Here is a 19240-nt window from a genome sequence, read left to right as displayed (position 1 = left end):
TAAGGTGTGATCCTTTCCTTCTGTTCCGTTTCAATTCTCGATTGCACGGATGATACGACCCAGAACAAGCGGCATCCCATTGCCTCATCCCTCGGACCCCAGCCTGACCTCCAAGCATCCAATACTTGATCAGGACCGCTGGCGTCCAGGACCTGATCACCCAAGGCACCCCAAACTCATAACCTTAAATCCTTATCGGTGCAAGAAATAAGTTACGAGAGCTTTTGGGAACACGTTATCATTTTGTCTATTGAAGACGAAGACCAGAATTTCATATTTTGCTTTCAAGTTTTTTGAAATACAAAACAAACAGAAATACCAAAATCTTAAAAATAAGCAAGTTTTTGGATGACGATTCTTGATTGAATATTATCATGTTTAATACCGAGCACACCAATTCCAAAGAGATCAAACTAGGAATGAAAAGTCATTCCCTTGTTTCGATTTACAATCATTCTAACAAGTATTGGATATATATAATGATACCATGTTAAACAAGGATGCGTGGAGCATGGTCATATTAGCCTCTTCATAACACCATATACAACTAAAACACATAGAGAATCAAGAAAATATGAAGGCGATTATGAGTTGGAAAGACAACCAACATTCTCTGTTACAAAAAGCTTCCAGGCTAGTGTTAAAAAGTTAGCAAAAAAAGGAACAACAGACATCACTGCAAGTAACAAGTTTGTGGAGCTAAGATGAACACAAACTGATGCTATGTCTAGTTGGGAACAACTTTCGAAACTATGTTTGCATTGCTTCAGCATGGTAACTTTCCAATTCCTTGTCCAGCTCATCTACTGACTTTTCAACAGGTTGCTTCTTCCCTCGGCCACGTCCTCGGCCAGGAGCTTGACCACGGCCAGGAGCTTGACCACGGCCATTCCTCGTACCATTCCTTAGATCCCCACCTCCACGACGACTCTGACTGTGCACACAGACAGCACAGAAATGTTTTTTAAAAAAAGATGTAAAATAAAAAATAAAACCTCTTTAACATGAGAAGAATAAGGGAAACAAAGGAATTTTGTTCAACCTAACATTAATACTACTAAACAAAGAACAGGCAGAAACAAGACTGTTTAAGGAATTAAACCAACAATCAAAACAGCCAGATATCAAGGATAAAAAGCTTACCCAGAACCACGATTATTTGCACCAGCACCTCTTCCACCACCTAGTCCAGGTCTGCATAATTTTCAAACTATCAATGGAAGTGTTCTGAAAATACAATTATCATCTTCAGGAAAAAGCTTCTAAGTAATGCTTTACATCACACCCTCAAACAGATAACAGTGTTCAAGAGAGTGAAATAATGTGAAAGATGCAATCTTCATGTTAACCAGGACTCCAGCCAAACAACCAGTAACATGCATGAATAAAAAGCTAATTTTCTCATTATAAGACCGAAGCTATTGATCCCTTCTTATTGAACAACAAAATCAGCCATAACTAAATTGTCAAAGGAAATCAAACTACAGCCCAGACAACAAGCATTGTGACCTCATACAGTCTACAAACTCTTGCAAGCTTGGATTCCAGTTTCAAGCACACAAGGAAAGCGAGCTCCCCATGAAAAAGTTAAAAAGTTCTATAACAAATGCAGAACTTTTGATAGTTCACCAGAAAAGGTCCTAATAGATTGACAGATTCAGATGAAAATTGCAACATCAAATCAAATCATGAGAACAAAGAAGCAAAAAAACCACATACGTCGTAACAACAGTTCTCTTCTTCTTTCCATTTGCTCCAGTAACATTCATTCGAGCTGAAATAGGCACCACTGGATTGGGACCCACAATCTCAATCTTCATGGGCTTTCCATCTAACAGAACATTGTTATACTTCTTAAGAGCAGCAAATGCATCGCTTCTTCTTGTATACATAACTTCAGCTGAGCCCTGTCACCAAGCTATAAACATTAGAAGTTTCCTATCCGGGGAGAACACTTAGAAACCAAAACAGTAAATGGCAAGTTTAAACAAAGCCAATCAATGTACGGAGGAAAAAGCTATGACTAACAAACTTAAGACACATGAACCACAAGGGAGCTGTAAATATCTATTTATTTATGAAAACAGCGGATGTTTTCCTGTAGCATGTTGGGTATTCATCTAATTTTTAGGACATGTTCAAAAACCATTCCAACAAAAAATCTATGCAAATAACTCATGAGAGGCACTAATAGCACAACAAAGGAAACAAAAAGGACCATGAAAAGCAGGCTCTTCACTGGACCAGTGTCATAGGTGCATGCAAAAGTGTGGGTGTGGAACCAATGGGCTGAAGTGAAAGGCATATACGTCAAAGGAGATAATTTCTAGTTAGCATCTAACCAAAAACTTAATAAAGATAAGCAGATAGGAATTTTTTTCCTTCTCTTTGCCAAGTCTGTGTTTAAGAACTAAAACTTTAATTCTGCAGATCTGACAGTTTGCAAGTCCAACTAACAGACCTGCCCACGACATTACTACTTTTTCTCTAGTTAATAATTTTTTCTCGTTTTTCCTTGTAGATATTCTTTTCTCCTTCTTGCCATTGACAATAAAATGATTCACCCCTATTTTTCATCTCATAGCAAACACATCCAGATTTGAGATTTCATGATTTCACTAGATATATCACATGTCCTTGTAAATGCAGGCAAATGCAAGCAATTACTCTTCCTTGTGGTTAGCACATGATTAATGAAACCTCCCAGCCTTTAACATGCAACTCATAATTATTAAATGATATAAAACCAAACTTCCAGAGAGAGAATCAAATGATATTCAAGATCCAACCACCTGGAAGCAGCACTAACATCAATAAGTTCAGATATTAAGAAATTGAGCTTACACTAGAGCGACCATCTTTGTCATAGTGAACAGCATATCGTTTCAGATCTCCAACCTCTGCGAAGAGCTCCTGAGTTTCCCAGAAAACTTATTTTAGAAAGCCAAAACAGCACACAGTGCATCTATGATGAAAACATACAGCTTAAGTTGTACCCTTATGTCTTCGTTGGTCACCCCATAATCCAAGTTTGAAACATACAACTTGGTTCCAACTTCTACTCCTGTTATTCCTGCAGCTCTAATGCTATCCTCAAGCAAATCATGCTGCCATGGCAAACTCCTGACTCTGCGAGAAGGCTGATGACATCAAATAGAACATGTCAGCTTATTTCCATAACAAGTTCACCATCTCCAATATCAATCTCAGTTGAGGAATTTCCCAAAAGATAAAAAGCAACTGCAGTTTAGTAAAAAGATCAAGTAACCATGTCTCCAAACTTCAGGAGGTTGAATTAATAGATGGCAGATAGGAGTAAAGGATTCGACCCACTGCATGTGAAAACCAGTGCTATGATATAGGTGGGAGCTCCAGTTCTGAAGTTAAGCGAAGGAACTCCTTTGCAAAAACACCATGAACTAGGAGAGATGAGTTCTCGCACCGAAGAAATTCCGCACATAACAGGAGGATCCATCATAATCTTTCCGTCTAAACAAGTCAAAAGCTAGAACTGTATAATATGGATTATATAGAGGACTAATTGTTAACTGACATTATGCTACTGGTGCGAACTCCATTCCCAAATATTCACCTATGAAGCCCAGGATAAAATGCTAGGAAGTAGCATGATAACTGGATGAGGACCAGAAAAACTTCTGCACAGACCCACGTCAAATCAGATCTGTGGAAAATCCCCAGTATATAGACCCAATAACCCAAAAGTACAGCTAAATCCCAAGATATTGATATAAATGCAACGAACAGTAATGCTTTAGTGGATGAGGCCAAGTGAGCTTCGCCATGAACAAATTAATATTAAGATCCACTGTATTTTGACTTTTAGCATAATAGAGATCCCTTCCATTTGGATTTCATAATCCTAGAAGGTTCTGAATCATATGCATATACCATCCACAGTTTTGAGCTTGCCTTAGCAATGGAGTATCTTGATGGCCAAGTATTCACTGAGAGAGGGCCTCTACGAACAGCCCCTGACATCCTTCCATTATTAAAGGACCTAACAGGTCCACGTCCACGGCCACGTCCACGGCTGGCCCTACCTCGTCCTCTACCTCTCTCCCTGTTTTTCTTTATAATGTCATCAAGAGACATATCCACAGTTGCAGCCATTGAAATTGCAGCAGCAGCACAAAAGGTTTTTGAGAAAATGAGCAGTAAGTAAACCTGCTATGTGAAGATGCAAAGGAAAAAACAATGCAATGATCAGTATCAAAACATTGGCATAAGAAATAATACATGCTTAGTCAACATTCACCAACAGTCCCTTACAACACAACCCTTAGAAAGCACATATTAACAATAGATATTGTTACTGTCTCCATCACACCAATAAGATTTTCAACAGAAACTATATATAGGCAACCAATGGTGTGCCAGATACTAAATATTGTGACTAACACTCAGAGTAATAGAATTCAGCCTCGATCTCTGAAAAAAGTCACAAAAAACCCAACAATCTAACTAGCATGCTGAAACTCCTATTTCTAACAGGAAAAGAGACAGAAAAAATAACTTTACAACAAAAAAAACAAGAAAAACAACTTTAAATTGTTATAAAATGAATTTCAGAAGTTCAAACACTCGGACTAAAACATTGACCATTTAAGAACAAACAAGAAACCCTTGAATTTTGGTTTTTCGTTGTTCACTCCAATTTCTCGTCAATATACAAAGATTCCTCGTCGAGAAATATTAGATCCGAATCATGCGTGAAGCAACAAAATAAACCTCAATTGGTGCTATTACGGATCTAAGATTTTTTTTAAAAAAAACCACAAAATCCCACAGCTTCAAATCCCTAAACAAACAAACAGAGCCTCTGAAATGAAAAATAACAAAAAAACCCCAAAAAAGCAGAAAATAAAAGAAAACTTCTAAGTCCCTTAAAGCATAAAGCTACAGAAGTCAATAACTCAGCCAACAAACACAAGTCAAGATCCCTGGAATATTCGAAACCCTAAAAACACAACAGCGAGAGAGGAGGAGATGGTGAGTACCTGTAGAGAATCAAAGATCGGGGTGAGATCTGGAGAGAGGGAGGGAGAGAAACTGGGGATTCAGGGTTTAGACGGGGGATTTTTACCGAGGGTGAGATCCAGGGCTTTTTTCTAGGGATTTATTTTTGAGGGATTGAGGGATGTATCTCGAGGAACGCGGGGGTATTTATAGAGGAGAGAGAGAGAGGGGAAGAGATTGGAGAGCAAGTTTACGCGTTTAACGCGAGGGGGGGGGGGGGGGGGGCGCTTTGCTTTGTTTCATGGTTTGTTGCCTTGGTCCTTTGTTTATATTGTTTTATATGGGCCATGGGCCTAGAATCTGTGCCTGGTACAATGGACGAGGAATAGGCTTGAATGTTTTTTTTTGAAGTCCTAGCAATGCTAGGTAGCGTTTGTTACAAGTATTCGAATAATTTTTTAAAAAATGTTTTTGATTTAAAAATGTATAAAAATAACAAAAACTGATATGTTTTTTGTTGTTTCTGATTTAAAATAATAAAAATTCAAGAGTTATTATATAAATATATTTATTTTATGTTTTATTTTTATTTTTTCCAACCAAATATATTTTTGTTTTCTTTCTATTTCCGGTTAAAATGATTTTTTATCAATTCACTTGTTATTTTTATTTCATTATTAATAAGGATTGAAAATATCATGATCAATAAAAAAAAGTTTCAACAACTAAAAAATTAATAATTTGGGATTCTTCTTTATAATGAGCAAAGAAAGAGCAGGTTGATCCGTAAATATCTTTCTAGATATTTTTTTAATAATTTATGCCTTTATATCTAATATTATATACAATAGCAGAGGAAAGGGAGTTAATAGGGCCTCGGCTCGTACAAGAAAATATTTTTTCAGTTTTTTTTGTAAATATTTATAATTTTAGTAAAAATAATTAAAATTTTAATTTTTTAAAAATAATTTTTTTAATTTAACCCCTCTTAATTTTTTGTTCTTGCTCTGCCCATAGACCTAAAAGCATATAGATCCTATTAATATTGACCAAATACAATCTTAGATTGTGATTTTGTCTTTGTCTTGAAACACAAGAAGTGGAACAAGAATATGTCCATTTATCCTTCCTATTATAGAAATAAATCTATCTTATATCTTTTTTTTTAATCTTTTCAACCAAAAACATATACTTCTCAATTTCTGCTATATCTTCTCTTTTATCCTAAGAGCCATGACACTAATCATACACAGTCGAGATAACTCCACAATTTGGATTTATAATGGGTTTGATAATATGATATATAATATTTTTTATTTGGAAATTAATTATTTTATTATTATTATATACAATATCCAGACATTAAAATTATAAAAATCATTAAAAAAATATGAATGTAATGGTTTTAAACAGCATTAAAAAATGGAAGCTGACGCGCTTTTAAACAGGTTTCCAGGTCTCGGTTTTGGATCAAACCAATTTAACTGGCCTGGGCCCCAAACCGTGCTGGGTTTGACAAAATTAGCTTCATGTTCCCTTCCACTCTTGTCTCTTCCTCTCGTCGCTGAAACCACAGACCAGAGTGAAATCACTTCTGCCACTTCTTCATGCTCTAATTCTCTGGTTTAGGGTTTTAGAAATCAAAATCCAAACCCCGAAACATGGAAAACCCCAGACTGTCTCTACTCTCTTGTTCTTCACCTAAATTAGTTACGGGATACCCAACTTCACTGAAAAACCCTACCACCCCTAAATTCTCCATATCCACAACCAGACCCTCACTTCCTTTCCCTCACAGAACTTCCAAAAATGTCCCTCATACTTCAAGAATTTCCATTTCTGCCCTTTCCCAATCTCATGGTCCCCGTAGAACCTCAAAAAATGGTAACTTTTAGCCCCTCAATTACTAATTAACATCAAAGTCTCTTCCTTTTGTGATTTTACTTGTAGGGTTATTTTTATTTTGTGTTGAAGTTTGTTTCTTTTAATGATTTTGGTTGTTGGGTTTTGCTAAGTTTGTGTTATAATGTGATACGGAAATTAGGGAGTGAATATTTTGCTAGCATTTCGTCATTGAGTGGACAACAGACGGCTTCTGTTGGAGTTAATCCACAGTCAGTGTCGCCACCGCCTTCACAAATGTAATGAATTCTCTTTCTAGCATTTAGCATCTCAGATTTTTAGCTAGCTTTGCATTCGCTTACCCTAGTTATATGGGTGTTCTTTGTTTTCATGTGTGGATGGATGTTTATTTTGTTTCTTGATTGTGTGTTTGTAGAGGATCGCCACTGTTTTGGGTTGGAGTTGGTGTTGCGTTGTCAGCAATTTTTTCATGGGTGAGAATCACTGTTTTATATGTACTTTTATCCATTTGTTATTTATTTTTTGTTCTTTGTTGTATTAACATTGTGTTTTATCAAATGTACAGGTGGCTACACGGTTAAAGGTGAGTTCTTATCTCCTGCAAGGTACAAATGTCTGTGTGTTTTGCTGCATTTTCTGGTCTTCTTGCTGAGCAACTATGCAATGGAATGATGGGGGTTGGTGCTTTCTTTTGTAGGTGGATATTGGATACTTAGTACTTCAGATTTGTTCTAGTTTCTCAACCCAGTGTTTTCTTCTAACTTGTCTTTGTCAATGATTTGCTCTAATTTGTAGTTTCAAATTTTTGAGTAATTAAATTTGACTTGATTCAATTTTCATGGATAAGTGAAGCTTCTGGTGAGTTAGTTTTTTTCTAGTACCTACTGCCTGCTATAGAAATCATGTGTCTCAGTTCCTAGAGGAGAGATTTTATAAAAATAACTGCATCTTAGGGGATCTACTTTTCAAAAACTAGAGGACCTTTGACCTCAATGCGGGCATTTCCATTGAAACTGGTGGTACACTTTGACCGCAGTTAGAGGACCTTCACATTCTACCTTCGACCTCAATTCTACTAGTGGCATGATTTACATTCTACCTTCACTTGTTCCTTTCTAAACTTCTTTGGCTTATTTCAAGACAACTGCTCCTTCCCTGTATACACAACATTTTGGCTTAGCATATATCATTTCCAGGCAAACAGTATGATCTCTGCGACTCAATCAATTAACTTTGCAAATAATTACTAGTCATTCTAATCTATTTTGCATGCATCTTTATCAGTCCAAGTTTCACCTCTTTGTTTAGAGATAGCTATAAACATTCCATATTTAACTTAAGTTATTTCTTTATGCTCATCTTTTCTTTCAGAATTATGCCATGCAACAAGCTTTCAAATCTTTGACAGAGCAGATGAATGCACAAAATAACCAATTCAATCCCGCATTTTCTGCAAGGTCACCTTTTCCATTTCCTCCACCACCAGCATCACAGCCTGCAACCTCACCTTTTCAAACTGCTTCTCAACCTGCAGTCACAGTAGATATTCCTGCCACAAAAGTAGAAGCAGCTCCAGAAACTGATGCTAGGAAGGAAAAGGAAACTGATACTCTAGAGGAAAGAGAGATAAAGGAGGAGCCAAGGAAATTCGGTATGACAGAATCTTTGGTTGTGAGTCCTTATGCTGTTCAGGGGTTGCTATTTGGCTGATTGACGACTGATAATTGGCTACTGAGAAATATTGAATTTCCCTACTATTTCTATTTCCTTTCCTTCCTTTTTCCCTGTTCATGTTCCTCTATTCCCTTCTCTGTTTGCTCCACTCATGCACAACTATAACTTCAAAACTGAACATACCTTAAGAAATGCTAAACTTCTATTGCTCAATTTAGTACTAGGCACTTGCTTATAAGATTTTTAGAAATGTTCTCCATAAGAAAGTGTAATGCAGCTCCTATTTGCAGCTTTTGTGGATGTTTCTCCTGAAGAAACCTCGCTGAACACTCCTTTTTCAAGTGTTGAAGATGTCATCGATACAAGCTCATCCAAGGATGTTCATTTTGCGAAGGAAGTAAGTCTTTATTGTTGAAACTTAATGTCTCTATTCTATATTAAACTTTTTCAGATGTAATTATTTCAATACTGTATGCAGGCCTCTCAAAATGGAGCTGCTTCTAAGCAGGGCCCAAGTGCTTCCAAGCCTTCCGAGGGTTCTCAATCTAGTCGTAAGTAAAAAAGACAACTAATACTACTCATTGTCCCGTGCGTTGAGATACACAACTTATCTTGCCATTTCTTCTTTGCAGTTCACATATGTTACTTTTATGTGTTCTTTCTATTTTTTTCTAATCATGAAACCAGGAATTCATGGACTTATGAAGTCAACTTGTAATATCTATTAGTGTTTTGGTATTCTGGTTCTATTAGAGAATAATATAAATCATATCTTGAGACCTCACCTAATAGCTTAAGATTTTGGGTTAAATTGGTTCTATGACATGGTATCAGAGCCTTGATGACCAAGCGATTACGAGTTCGAATCTCACAATCCTTATTTATTTGATAAAAAAATTAAACACAAGGTAGTGTGGGCATGTGCAAGTTTCAAGCCTAAAGGGCTTTCACTTGAGGGGCTTCAGAAATGTTTGTTAGAAGAAAATAAGAGACTAGGTTGGATAATAGGCTAGCAGAAGATACAAAACTTAAAAGCATTTATGATGCAAAGATCAATATCCATTTTTAAAAGGAAATATGCAATTAATAAAAATCCTTAGCAGGTGGTGTTATGATTTTAAAGCATGTTTGAACATGTAGTGTGACTATTCAAGATTAACCTCTTAGGAATTTCATTGTTTGTTTTAGTGCGCTAATGATTTTCAGTTGCATATAATGTAATTGCTTCCATTTCCATGGTATTGCTATATGCATGTGCATAGGGAATCGTCCATTCAGATCCAATAGTTGTGTAGAGAATCATCCATTTACACCAACTGTATTAGCTCATGATGTCTTGTTCTTGAAAAGTGATATAATTGTTGTGTAGAGAATCATCCATTTACACCAACTGTATTAGCTCATGATGTCCTGTTCTTGATAAGTGATATAATTGTTGTGTAGAGAATCATCCATTTACGTCCAATTGTATTAGCTCATCATGTCACACTGCTCTTGATAAGTGATATAATTGTTGTGTAGAGAATCATCCATTTACATACAACTGTATTAGCTCATCATGTCACACTGCTCTTGATAAGTGATATGAATGAAGCAATTTCTCACTCAGAGCTGAATGGAGTTGTAGTTTAAGGATGATTTCAGGCGGGAACATGGAAGCATGTTCTAATTTGATGTTGTGTAGCCTTTGACTTTTCTCACATGACACTGTGCTTGATTACTATTTATGGCCTTAATTCCCATTCAGTATTCTCTGATATTAAAAAAAAAAAACATTCTGAGTTGATATTTATTCATGGACAGAAAAGGCAGGATCTTTATCCGTGGAAGCTTTGGAGAAAATGATGGACGATCCAACAGTGCAAAAGATGGTTTATCCGTAATATAGCTTCTTTTCCTCAAAACAAAATCATTTTGTGCTTTCCTTAGTGTTGTAAATTCATTGTGCTGCTGTTCCATTCTCCTGGAATTTCTTTATTTGCAATTAACTTCAAGTGACCATGTTAGTTCTCTTCTTGCTCTTCTTTCATATAAACATATGGTGGGCCTTACTTTTTTGTTTGTCTGAATTACTTATGGTTAATTACCCTGAAAAATTAGATGGCCCATTTCATGTTTTCTTTTTACAGTTTGATTCTTCTCATATCCTTGCAGGTATTTACCCGAGGAAATGAGGAACCCTACCACCTTCAAATGTAAGTCAAACCTTCATTGATGTATATTCTCTTGAGAAGGCTTACTTTGGATGTAGTATTTGAGAATCTTGTAAATATACTGCATTATAGACCATAGTTTTTTGTTGTTTAACATGGTATCAAAATCATCAATGTTTAAGTGTTTAAGTGAATGCTTAAATATGTAGTGCACAATTTGTGTAGGTAGTGGGAATTCAAGTTCATTGCATGTCCTTTCTTTGTGGATGTGATTTGCTATCATAATCAGGTCAATCATTTTGCATGTAATGTATTTTCAATTTAGATGTTTGCATAGCTTTTGTTTTTCTGAGGGGGGTGGGGTGGGGATCTTGAGTTGGTTGTCTTTCTTCATGGTTCGCTGCTATTTTGTATTACTTTTGTTGATGCAGCCAATAGCCTGGCTTTGTTTTTCCTATCCAAATGCAAAATTCATTAATTTTAGCAACTCTAGATTAAATGTGAATATCTTTTGACACCTTATGGTTTTCTGTGCTGTGCACTATGACTATGTAATAGGGATGCTGCAAAATCCACAATACCGACAACAATTGGAAGAAATGCTGTAAGCACTAGTTCCAGCTCTTTTACAGTTAATTTTGTTTGATGATGCTTAATGTTGACAGCGTGTTTGACCTTGATGATATTTGAGCCTTATGTTTTAATTCTTTCATAGTATATGAAAGTGTGGTGTGCTGAGGAAATTTATGAATATATCATTAACCATTATGACATGCTATTGTGCTAATTTCTATTGTTTTCTCACTGATATTTCAAATCTATCTGGATTGGGGATTTCAATGCATTTACATTCATGTTTCTGAATGATATTTTAAACCCGTTTGCTTTATGCTTTGATTTCAGAAATTTCTGCATGCAGTCCCTTCACATCAGATATGTGTCAATAGTTTGTGTGGAGTTATTTTTCCAGTTGTATTGGATGTTCTGTTATTATAATTTTTTATTCTTTTTTTCTTAATGTTCAGCAAGGTGCTTTTCTACTGATAAGTTTTATTATAAGCATAGCCCAATGAAGAGCCAGTTTTTCATGGATCTAACTTCATTTGCTGTATTTTTTTTCCAGAAATAATATGAGTGGAAGCAGTGAATGGGACAGCCGGATGGTGGATTCTTTAAAAAATTTTGATCTCAGCAGTCCTGAGGTTAAGCAGCAATTTGGTGAGTTTGGCATTGATTGTTTCTGCTATATGTTTCATCTTCCAAATGTTTATGATTATAATTTGAGAACATTAATTTATTGGATTGTTGTTTGCCTTCTTGCTACCATTCTTTTTTTTTTTATATAAGGGATTTTATAAACTTGGTTGTTAAAATCTTTTGGCTGCTATGCTGGCATATTTCGGCTTGATCTGCTCAATTTGGCCCCAATACATTCTCTTAGCTTGATCTGCTCAATGAAGAGTGATTTAATGAATTTTGATGTTCTCCAATAATTTCTTAAATGATATCATAAATTTTTTCCGGGAATTTTTATTACTCTTTTCCCTCATTTTATTTTTTCATCTCATCATTGTATCTTCTCTTTCCCTACTCGAGCTTGACATGCATTACTAGTATTGTCCTGAACTTGATTGTTCATTTCAGTGGATGCAACAGGTTATCTCCAAATTTGCATTTAACAGAGGTGCCAGACTGAATTGATTGCATAATGAAACGCATGGATTAGGAATAAATAAATAATGATGAAAGAACATTTCATGATTAACAAGAGTTTTGGCTCTATTAGCATGAAGTTTTTGTGCACTGGTAAAATATCCGGGTTATGATTTCTGAGAGTGCCTATTGTTAGTTAATCAATGGTTAAGATGCGAAGGTTTATAAATCCACCTATGTTCAGGATTCAGCTTGCCCAAAACTGCTGCATGATTTATGCTGGATGTACTTGGAACTTGTTCAACTTTTGTTTTCAGATTCTAATTTTACATTTGATACCGATAATATGAAAATCACCTTTTGTTTTCTTATTGTGTGGTTTTCTGGTCATTTGTGTTTTGCAGATCAGATTGGCCTTACACCTGAAGAAGTCATCTCAAAAATCATGGCCAATCCTGATGTTGCCCTGGCATTTCAAAATCCTAGAGTTCAACAAGCCATTATGGAGGTATATTGCAACTGACTTACAATTAATTTTATGAAATCTAACCATCTTTGTAATATTTTGGCCCATTTTGCAGTGTTCACAGAACCCACTAAGCATTGCCAAATATCAGAATGACAAGGAGGTATAACCTTTCTCTTCTTATATCAGACATGCTTCATCAATTATAGAAAATTGTTTGTCGCTGTAATTACATTATTAATCTACTAGTTTTGGTCTTTTGAAATGTCAACTTTCTACCTGGAGGACTACATTGCCTTTTGGTCTATTATTATGTGTTGTATTGTATTTGTGTCCAGCAAGTACCTCATCGGCGTGAATTATTTCAAGGTTAATTTACTTGAAGACCTCAGATAGTTTTCCAAAATAACTGCAAACAACATTCTCCTGTAAAATGGTTTTCCTCAACTTTGATTGATAACTTCCTCCCTTTTTTATAACCAAGTCAACCACAACTCCAAAAATACTTCTCTGTGTTCTCCTATTCTTTCACAGTGCATATTCATTTGTTACTCAAAGAAACACCTCGGGCTTATAGGTTTTAAGTTGTATCAATTCAATAGCTCTCTGAAATATCTAAACTGGAGAACTTGGGATGTTTTCTTCTCCATGCAGGTTATGGATGTCTTCAACAAAATATCAGAAATATTGGGATGACCAGCAGACCTTAATCTCATCATTCTTGGAACAACCATGGTTTCCTGGGAAAGACAAATTGGTGGATTGTCCGTACGGCCAGTAGAGGCAATTTCCTTCTAGAGTTTCTGCAAGTGATATTCTGGAAGTCTTCAAATTTTGTATAATCACCACTTCTTGAATTTTTATCAGATAGGGCATAGTTTTGCTTTAAAATTTGGAAAGGTTTTGGAAAGATCTTGTAAAATAAACCACCCTAGAATACCATTGCTACTTTTTAAAGCGCTTGTATGTGGGGCGAATAAAAATTCAATAAACTTCCAGAAATCTAGACGAGTGAACGTTCTCGGATCTTCCATGCTGCTGATGTTTCAGTTGTCTATCGCGGTAATCTGACTCAATTTTTTTTTATTAAATGATAGTTGCAAACCAGCAAATGAAATCATGCACTGAAAAATGGCTGAAGTTCTTATCAATGTAAAAAGTAAAAGGGCTACGACATCATACACCGAGTTCCGGTCATAAGGTTTGATCTCAGCTTCTCTGATCAACAGGGAGGTTGGGCAAGCACCATTTGGAGATCATATCCTAGACAAGATATGATCATAGGCCGCAACAATATTTTCGTAGCATTGCCACACAAGTGAAACATCTTTCTCTCTTACTGCATAGTCTAGCTGCAAAATGTCCATAAATTCAACATTGTCAGCTCCAGGAACAGTATTGTTTCTAATAACAAAAGAGTATAAGACGAATTTAAGTCATGAGTAACAAATTAGCTAAAAAAGTTCTAGTAACCAATGTTCAAGGCGTCCAACTGAATAAACCAATTGTCACCATTAAGTTCATGAAAATCTAATGACAGTGCCATAAAAATCATTCTAGAAAAGATCCTCAATACATGAAAAAAAGGGCGTTAAAAGTACCTACTTTGGTTACATTGTTGAAGAGATTGGCATATAGGGTCCTCAGTTGAGTCCTGTCCTTTCCAGGTTTGCTTTCAATTACAGCATAAAGATCCAGCTTCAAGTTTGATGAGCGCCTTCTAAGCACTTTCTGTGCTTCTTTCCAAGATTGTGACCCTAACAGATCTTTCAGTTGCAACAAAGATTGTGCGTAGTCTCTGACTCCGCTATCAGCTTCTTCAACTGATCTTCGATCAGGAGTTGCAAACCTGAATTCTAGTCCATTTGCAATATCTTGACAAAACATTGCTTCCTTTACAAATACAATTGTTGCCACTGCTGCAATTGCTCCTATTCTTCTACTTATATTAGACCTCAGGACCTTGTGGGGCATATGACCCTTGGACTGAAAGGTAGGTTTTAGGCAGCAAGTGAATATTGGGGGATTGTGGGTTACATTTTGTACTGAGACTAATGGTCTTAATGCCATCCTTGATCCTTTCAACATCTATAAGACCATCTGTTGGTTTATGCATCAAAAGGTTAGGGCTCAGCTGACAAGGCTAAAGAAAGGATGGATGAACAGTTCTATCATAGCTTCATTAGTTGGCTAAACTGAGATGAGACTAGAAACTGATGGAAACTGGCAAGTGTAGTCGCTTCTCTTCTTAGTGTTGCTAAAACGTTATCCAGTTCAGATTTTGAAGAAGAGAGGAAGAGCGAGCAAAGGAAAGGCAGAGATAATGACTTTCTGTGGCCATGTTTTTGTATCCTTGAGCTGAATTGGGTTTCTGTCCTTTAGTGTAGTAGTCTATTCTATTGTTTATCATTACTAGGAAAAGAGAGAAATTACATTTACTATCCTAAAACTCTAGTTAAAAAAAAAAGTATTAAGATCATGTAAGTGTTTTTAAGAAATTAAAAAAAAACTTGAGTGTTGAGTTAAATTTTGATTAATTTTATAATATATACAAAAAAGTTAAGTAATAAAAAGATAATATTAGCCTGGTCAAGTTCGTCAACTCATAAAATCTATGATATGATATTTAAAATTAGAATAATTTTATAAAAAAAATAAAATAAAAAAATCAATTATAAAAAAATTATAAAAAAAATCCATGCAAACCCAATTCAATGTTTAAATATACAACTCAAAAGGCTAAGAAAATCATGATAAATAAGATATTGAGAGATGAAATTAAAAAAGAAAATTTCAATAAAAAATAATTATAAATAAAATAAATAGCAATAAAAAAAATAAAGATTAAATCTAAAATAAGCAAAAAAATCAAAATATGAGGTATTAATTACAAAAATAAATTTAAAAATTATTTTAAAAAAACATAAAAAAAATTATTAATAAAAAAAAATTAAAAAAGAATAAAATCAGGTGTGTAAGCTTAGAAAAATAGGTCAAGCGCTTGACCCATTAAAAAAATGTTGCGAACAAGCTTTTATTTTAAGTTAATAAATGCTCCATTTAAAAAAAAAAAAAAACAAAGTGTTGTTTATAATTTTTTAGATTTTAGCTAGTATGGTGGCTAGAAGAAATGAGATTTTTTTTTTCAATTTATTTTTGACTCAAAACTAGTAATTTTTTTAAAAAATTTACATTAAAAATATCAATCAACTAGTATATCAATTAAAATTAAATTCTGCAGTTGTTTGTTAGATATTGCTAAAGTAGAGAATAATTAATCTCCACAACGGGAAGAGGGACAAGTACTACAAACAACTTCACAAGAATCATGGAGAAGTTCATATCCCATAACACAAACCATTGAAGCAATTAAATGAAAATAATAATAACAATAATAACAAAATGTAAATTAATAGCCGTTTATGCATCCATAACATTAACCAAAGAATTTGGCTTAAAATGTTAAAAAGCTAATTAAAATACTTCAGAATTAATAAACATAATCTAAAGATAGAGTACTTGTTCCTTTAAAAGGTTTTAACCACACATGCAGCTGATTTTTGCTTGAATGATTAGCTTATTGTCCACAAGGTAATCATTTGATCTGTTCTTGAGACCACTCAGTGACAAAGATTCAGGACTTTTCATCCAACCACTTGCATCTTCAAACCAGCCATCACCTACAAAAGAGATAATTTCTAGTCATTTCCCAGCAGAAAGGATAATGTATCTGCTTCTAAAATGAATGATGGAGCTGATTTACTAACCTTTCTTCTCAATATGGTTGTCTTTGATTTAATCCATTATTCTGAGTGTAAACTCTGCATAAGTTGACTGTGGATTGTTTTTGAATCATCTAAGCTTAAATAAAGAAATAGGTTATGTTCTTTGTTTGAACCCTCCTTGGAACTGAGTCTTAATTTCCTAAATTAAAAAAAGATTGTGCAAAAATTAGCTAGTCAAGAATTTAATCAAAGAAAAAGTATATAACTATGAAAATAGTAATAATAATAATAAACGTACGTACCATTTAATTCCTTTAACATCAAAAACATTAGAGACATATTCAGTATTATATAATGACAAGTTGTCGATCTTCCATGTAAACAGACTGTTTTCAGGTTCTTTCACGAACGAAAGACTCTTCCCTTTATGTGTATTGTTGAGAACGAAAACCTCCACTCCAAGTATGATGCAGTCATTGACAAGGTATCCATTGGAAATTTCTTTCAGGTCATCATGTGATACTATGTCAGTGAAACTCTAGTCGCTCATCATGTTATGATAACGCCTTTCAACAAGAGAATCTGTGGCCAAATTAATATGTTTTTGTAATGCTAATTAATAAAGCAAAAGAAAGAAGAAAACATGCTTGGAGAATGGTGAAACATGGCTGGATGATTTCAAGATACCTTCAATGACCAAATATCTATCTCGGATTTGATCATACAGGAAAAAGCTAGCCTTAACGTTGACATCACATCCTAGAGGCATGTCATCTCTTTAAACCATTGCCAAGCGAAGAGATATGCTTTCATTATCACCAGCTCCTTCTCCGTGGGGATAGAGAACCAATTGCCTGTAAAAAAAGAAAAGAAAAACATCAGTTTCCTTATCTACAGGTAGAAGATGATGATGGAGGATAGGATATATATGGTACGTTTGGGTACGTAGAACTAACCATTTATATATAGCCACCTGCTTCAAAGGCATTTGTTACGTATTGTGCTATTTCTGTACTCTCTCAAAGTGTGGAGAAGGACTCAATTTTAGACAAATAATGAGATGGTGGAAGTTTTCTAAATTCTTGCTTTTCTGCAATGTCTAGAAGAGAAGTATTAGAGCATGTCAACGTAAAAATTCAAAGAAAAAAGCAATATTTTAAGATAATAAATAACAAATCACTTGGTATATATTAAGTTATAATAAAAAAGATTGAAAGCATCTTCAACCTAAGAAATAATTTTATATTAACTCTTTAATAAATAAAATAAAATAAAAGGGATAAAGTAAAAATTTACCTCCTTCTGAGCCACCATATATTCCATTTACTATAATATCGAACGCGATACGACATATTGAAAAGGTTACCATTGCCAGCAGAAAATATATCACCATGGGAATCACTCTAAGCAACAAGATTGGCCCTGCCACAACGAAAACATTAGCCACAGCCATCCCCCCACCATGATCATCACTATATACTAACATTGTAACAATATTCATAAGCTTCATTCATCTTGTTGATAATAAATTTGATCTGATCATGCATCAGAAAAAGAAAAGAAAAGAGAATATATACATACCATAATCGCTGTACATGAGGTCAACGACAAGATTGTGTAGCCTACCACACTGGCTGTTCATGAGGTCGATGGGAGCATCGTATAGGCTGTCTTCCATCTTATTCAACAAGTAAATCTTGCCTGGTTACCGCGTCAGGAATTTCTCCAAGCTGTAGAACAGGCAACACCACTGAATTCTGAGGAGAGTATTAGAGCAAATAATGGCGGCTTAGGTCAGGAATCTCTCTCTATATATATTTTTACATCATACGTCAGTTCCCTATTATTAGCAATAATACAGCATCATCATCACAAGTTCAGCAACAGCAGCAACATCACCGAAGCAGTAGCAGAAGCTGTATCACAACATCCCCTGAAGCAACATCACAAGAGCAGCAGCATCACCGAAGTAGTAGCAGCAGTAGCATCATAGCATCTCCTAACCAAATCTAGATCAACTCCTGTCACGCCAACATCCAAGATTGTAGGGAAAATATTCCAACAGCTACTACACTCTAAAATAGCAACTCATCATACATGAAAACTACAGCTGCATGTAAACCAGAAACAAATCAGCCACCATAATCAAGAAAATACTCCAACGGCTACTACGCTCCAGAATGGCAACAAGTCAGAGACAAATCAACCTCTATAATCAGGAAATCCTGTAATTATAGAAACAACTGTAACTAAAAAAACAAATACAACTATGGAAAGTCAATAGTTACTCTGTTTCTTATTTATATATATTTACATCCTGCACATATGTATGTAGTGTGTGTTTACGCCCTGTTTTGTTATACTAATAAGAAGCAGAAAAGAATTAATTCAGAGATCATCTCCGCTGCTTGTTCTCTTCCTCTGCCATATTTTTCTCTCCTATGTCATCTATGATTCTTTCGAAAATAAGAATTCTACAGTGAATCTAACAATGCCATGCTATAATTTAGTTAAATTTCTAAATCAAGTCATTGAGTTTGTCTAAAAAGTTAAGAGTTTTTCCTTTTTATGGTAGAAAACAATAGTGTCTACAAGCTAAATTTTTCATTAGTAATTTTTTTTTTGTCCGTGTAAATATATAGATAGAGCATTGAATAGGTAGTGCTATGAATAAATAACAGTTCTATTTTAAAAAATTATAATAATTTTATATAAGATTTGATATAATT

At 34.9% G+C, this 19240-nt stretch overlaps 3 protein-coding genes across 6 annotated transcripts; 1 reads left to right on the top strand and 2 right to left on the bottom strand.

Annotated features, from left to right (window-relative positions):
• Positions 1-557: 557 nt before the first annotated feature.
• On the bottom strand, positions 558-5251 carry LOC133671114 (THO complex subunit 4D-like). Of its 3 annotated transcripts, none has more exons than XM_062091761.1 (7): positions 5019-5251; positions 3931-4188; positions 2997-3140; positions 2845-2913; positions 1720-1907; positions 1144-1194; positions 558-934 (listed from the first exon to the last, which is right to left on the bottom strand). In XM_062091761.1, the coding sequence occupies exons 2-7, from the start codon at positions 4129-4131 to the stop codon at positions 751-753; spliced, it is 837 nt and encodes a 278-aa protein (XP_061947745.1). In that variant the 5' UTR covers positions 4132-4188; positions 5019-5251; the 3' UTR covers positions 558-750. The 3 variants fall into 3 exon arrangements, with proteins under 3 accessions (XP_061947745.1, XP_061947744.1, XP_061947746.1); XM_062091760.1 differs by having other exon boundaries at positions 3931-4185; XM_062091762.1 differs by lacking the exon at positions 5019-5251 and having other exon boundaries at positions 3269-4079.
• Positions 5252-6460: 1209 nt separating this feature from the next.
• Positions 6461-13812, top strand: LOC133671331 (protein TIC 40, chloroplastic-like). Its single transcript, XM_062092054.1, has 14 exons — positions 6461-6861; positions 7022-7118; positions 7256-7313; positions 7406-7423; positions 8212-8491; positions 8805-8911; positions 8993-9065; positions 10318-10393; positions 10669-10709; positions 11226-11271; positions 11791-11885; positions 12725-12828; positions 12902-12949; positions 13441-13812. Exons 1-14 carry the CDS (start codon positions 6639-6641, stop codon positions 13480-13482), a joined length of 1308 nt encoding a protein of 435 aa, XP_061948038.1. The 5' UTR covers positions 6461-6638; the 3' UTR covers positions 13483-13812.
• A 42-nt stretch (positions 13813-13854) lies between these two features.
• LOC133671333 (psbQ-like protein 3, chloroplastic) lies at positions 13855-15118 on the bottom strand. 2 transcript variants are annotated; one of them, XM_062092056.1, is made up of 2 exons: positions 14388-15118; positions 13855-14138 (listed from the first exon to the last, which is right to left on the bottom strand). In XM_062092056.1, exons 1-2 carry the CDS (start codon positions 14872-14874, stop codon positions 14065-14067), a joined length of 561 nt encoding a protein of 186 aa, XP_061948040.1. In that variant the 5' UTR covers positions 14875-15118; the 3' UTR covers positions 13855-14064. The 2 variants fall into 2 exon arrangements, with proteins under 2 accessions (XP_061948040.1, XP_061948039.1); XM_062092055.1 differs by having other exon boundaries at positions 14392-15117.
• Between the last annotated feature and the right edge of the window lie 4122 nt (positions 15119-19240).

Source organism: Populus nigra, chromosome 13 (assembly GCF_951802175.1).
Source record: "Populus nigra chromosome 13, ddPopNigr1.1, whole genome shotgun sequence".
Classification (NCBI taxonomy): Eukaryota; Viridiplantae; Streptophyta; class Magnoliopsida; order Malpighiales; family Salicaceae; genus Populus; species Populus nigra.
Note: the sequence above shows the minus strand (reverse complement) of the source record. Positions and strands in the feature narration are given on the sequence as shown.

What these genes read in the sequence shown, in the direction of transcription:
- LOC133671114 (XM_062091761.1), bottom strand. Translation starts at nt 4,131, where the DNA reads ATGGCTGCAACTGTGGATATGTCTCTTGATGACATTATAAAGAAAAAC. An exon ending in ACAAAGATGGTCGCTCTAGT is followed by an intron (nt 1,908 to 2,844) that starts GTAAGCTCAATT and finishes GCTTGGTGACAG; the next exon opens with GGCTCAGCTGAAGTTATGTA. An exon ending in AAGAGAACTGTTGTTACGAC is followed by an intron (nt 1,195 to 1,719) that starts GTATGTGGTTTT and finishes AAAATTATGCAG; the next exon opens with ACCTGGACTAGGTGGTGGAA.
- LOC133671331 (XM_062092054.1), top strand. Translation starts at nt 6,639, where the DNA reads ATGGAAAACCCCAGACTGTCTCTACTCTCTTGTTCTTCACCTAAATTA. An exon ending in CAACAATTGGAAGAAATGCT is followed by an intron (nt 11,272 to 11,790) that starts GTAAGCACTAGT and finishes TTTTTTTTCCAG; the next exon opens with AAATAATATGAGTGGAAGCA. An exon ending in TTCAACAAGCCATTATGGAG is followed by an intron (nt 12,829 to 12,901) that starts GTATATTGCAAC and finishes CCCATTTTGCAG; the next exon opens with TGTTCACAGAACCCACTAAG.
- LOC133671333 (XM_062092055.1), bottom strand. Translation starts at nt 14,874, where the DNA reads ATGTTGAAAGGATCAAGGATGGCATTAAGACCATTAGTCTCAGTACAA. An exon ending in TCTTCAACAATGTAACCAAA is followed by an intron (nt 14,139 to 14,391) that starts GTAGGTACTTTT and finishes GACATTTTGCAG; the next exon opens with CTAGACTATGCAGTAAGAGA.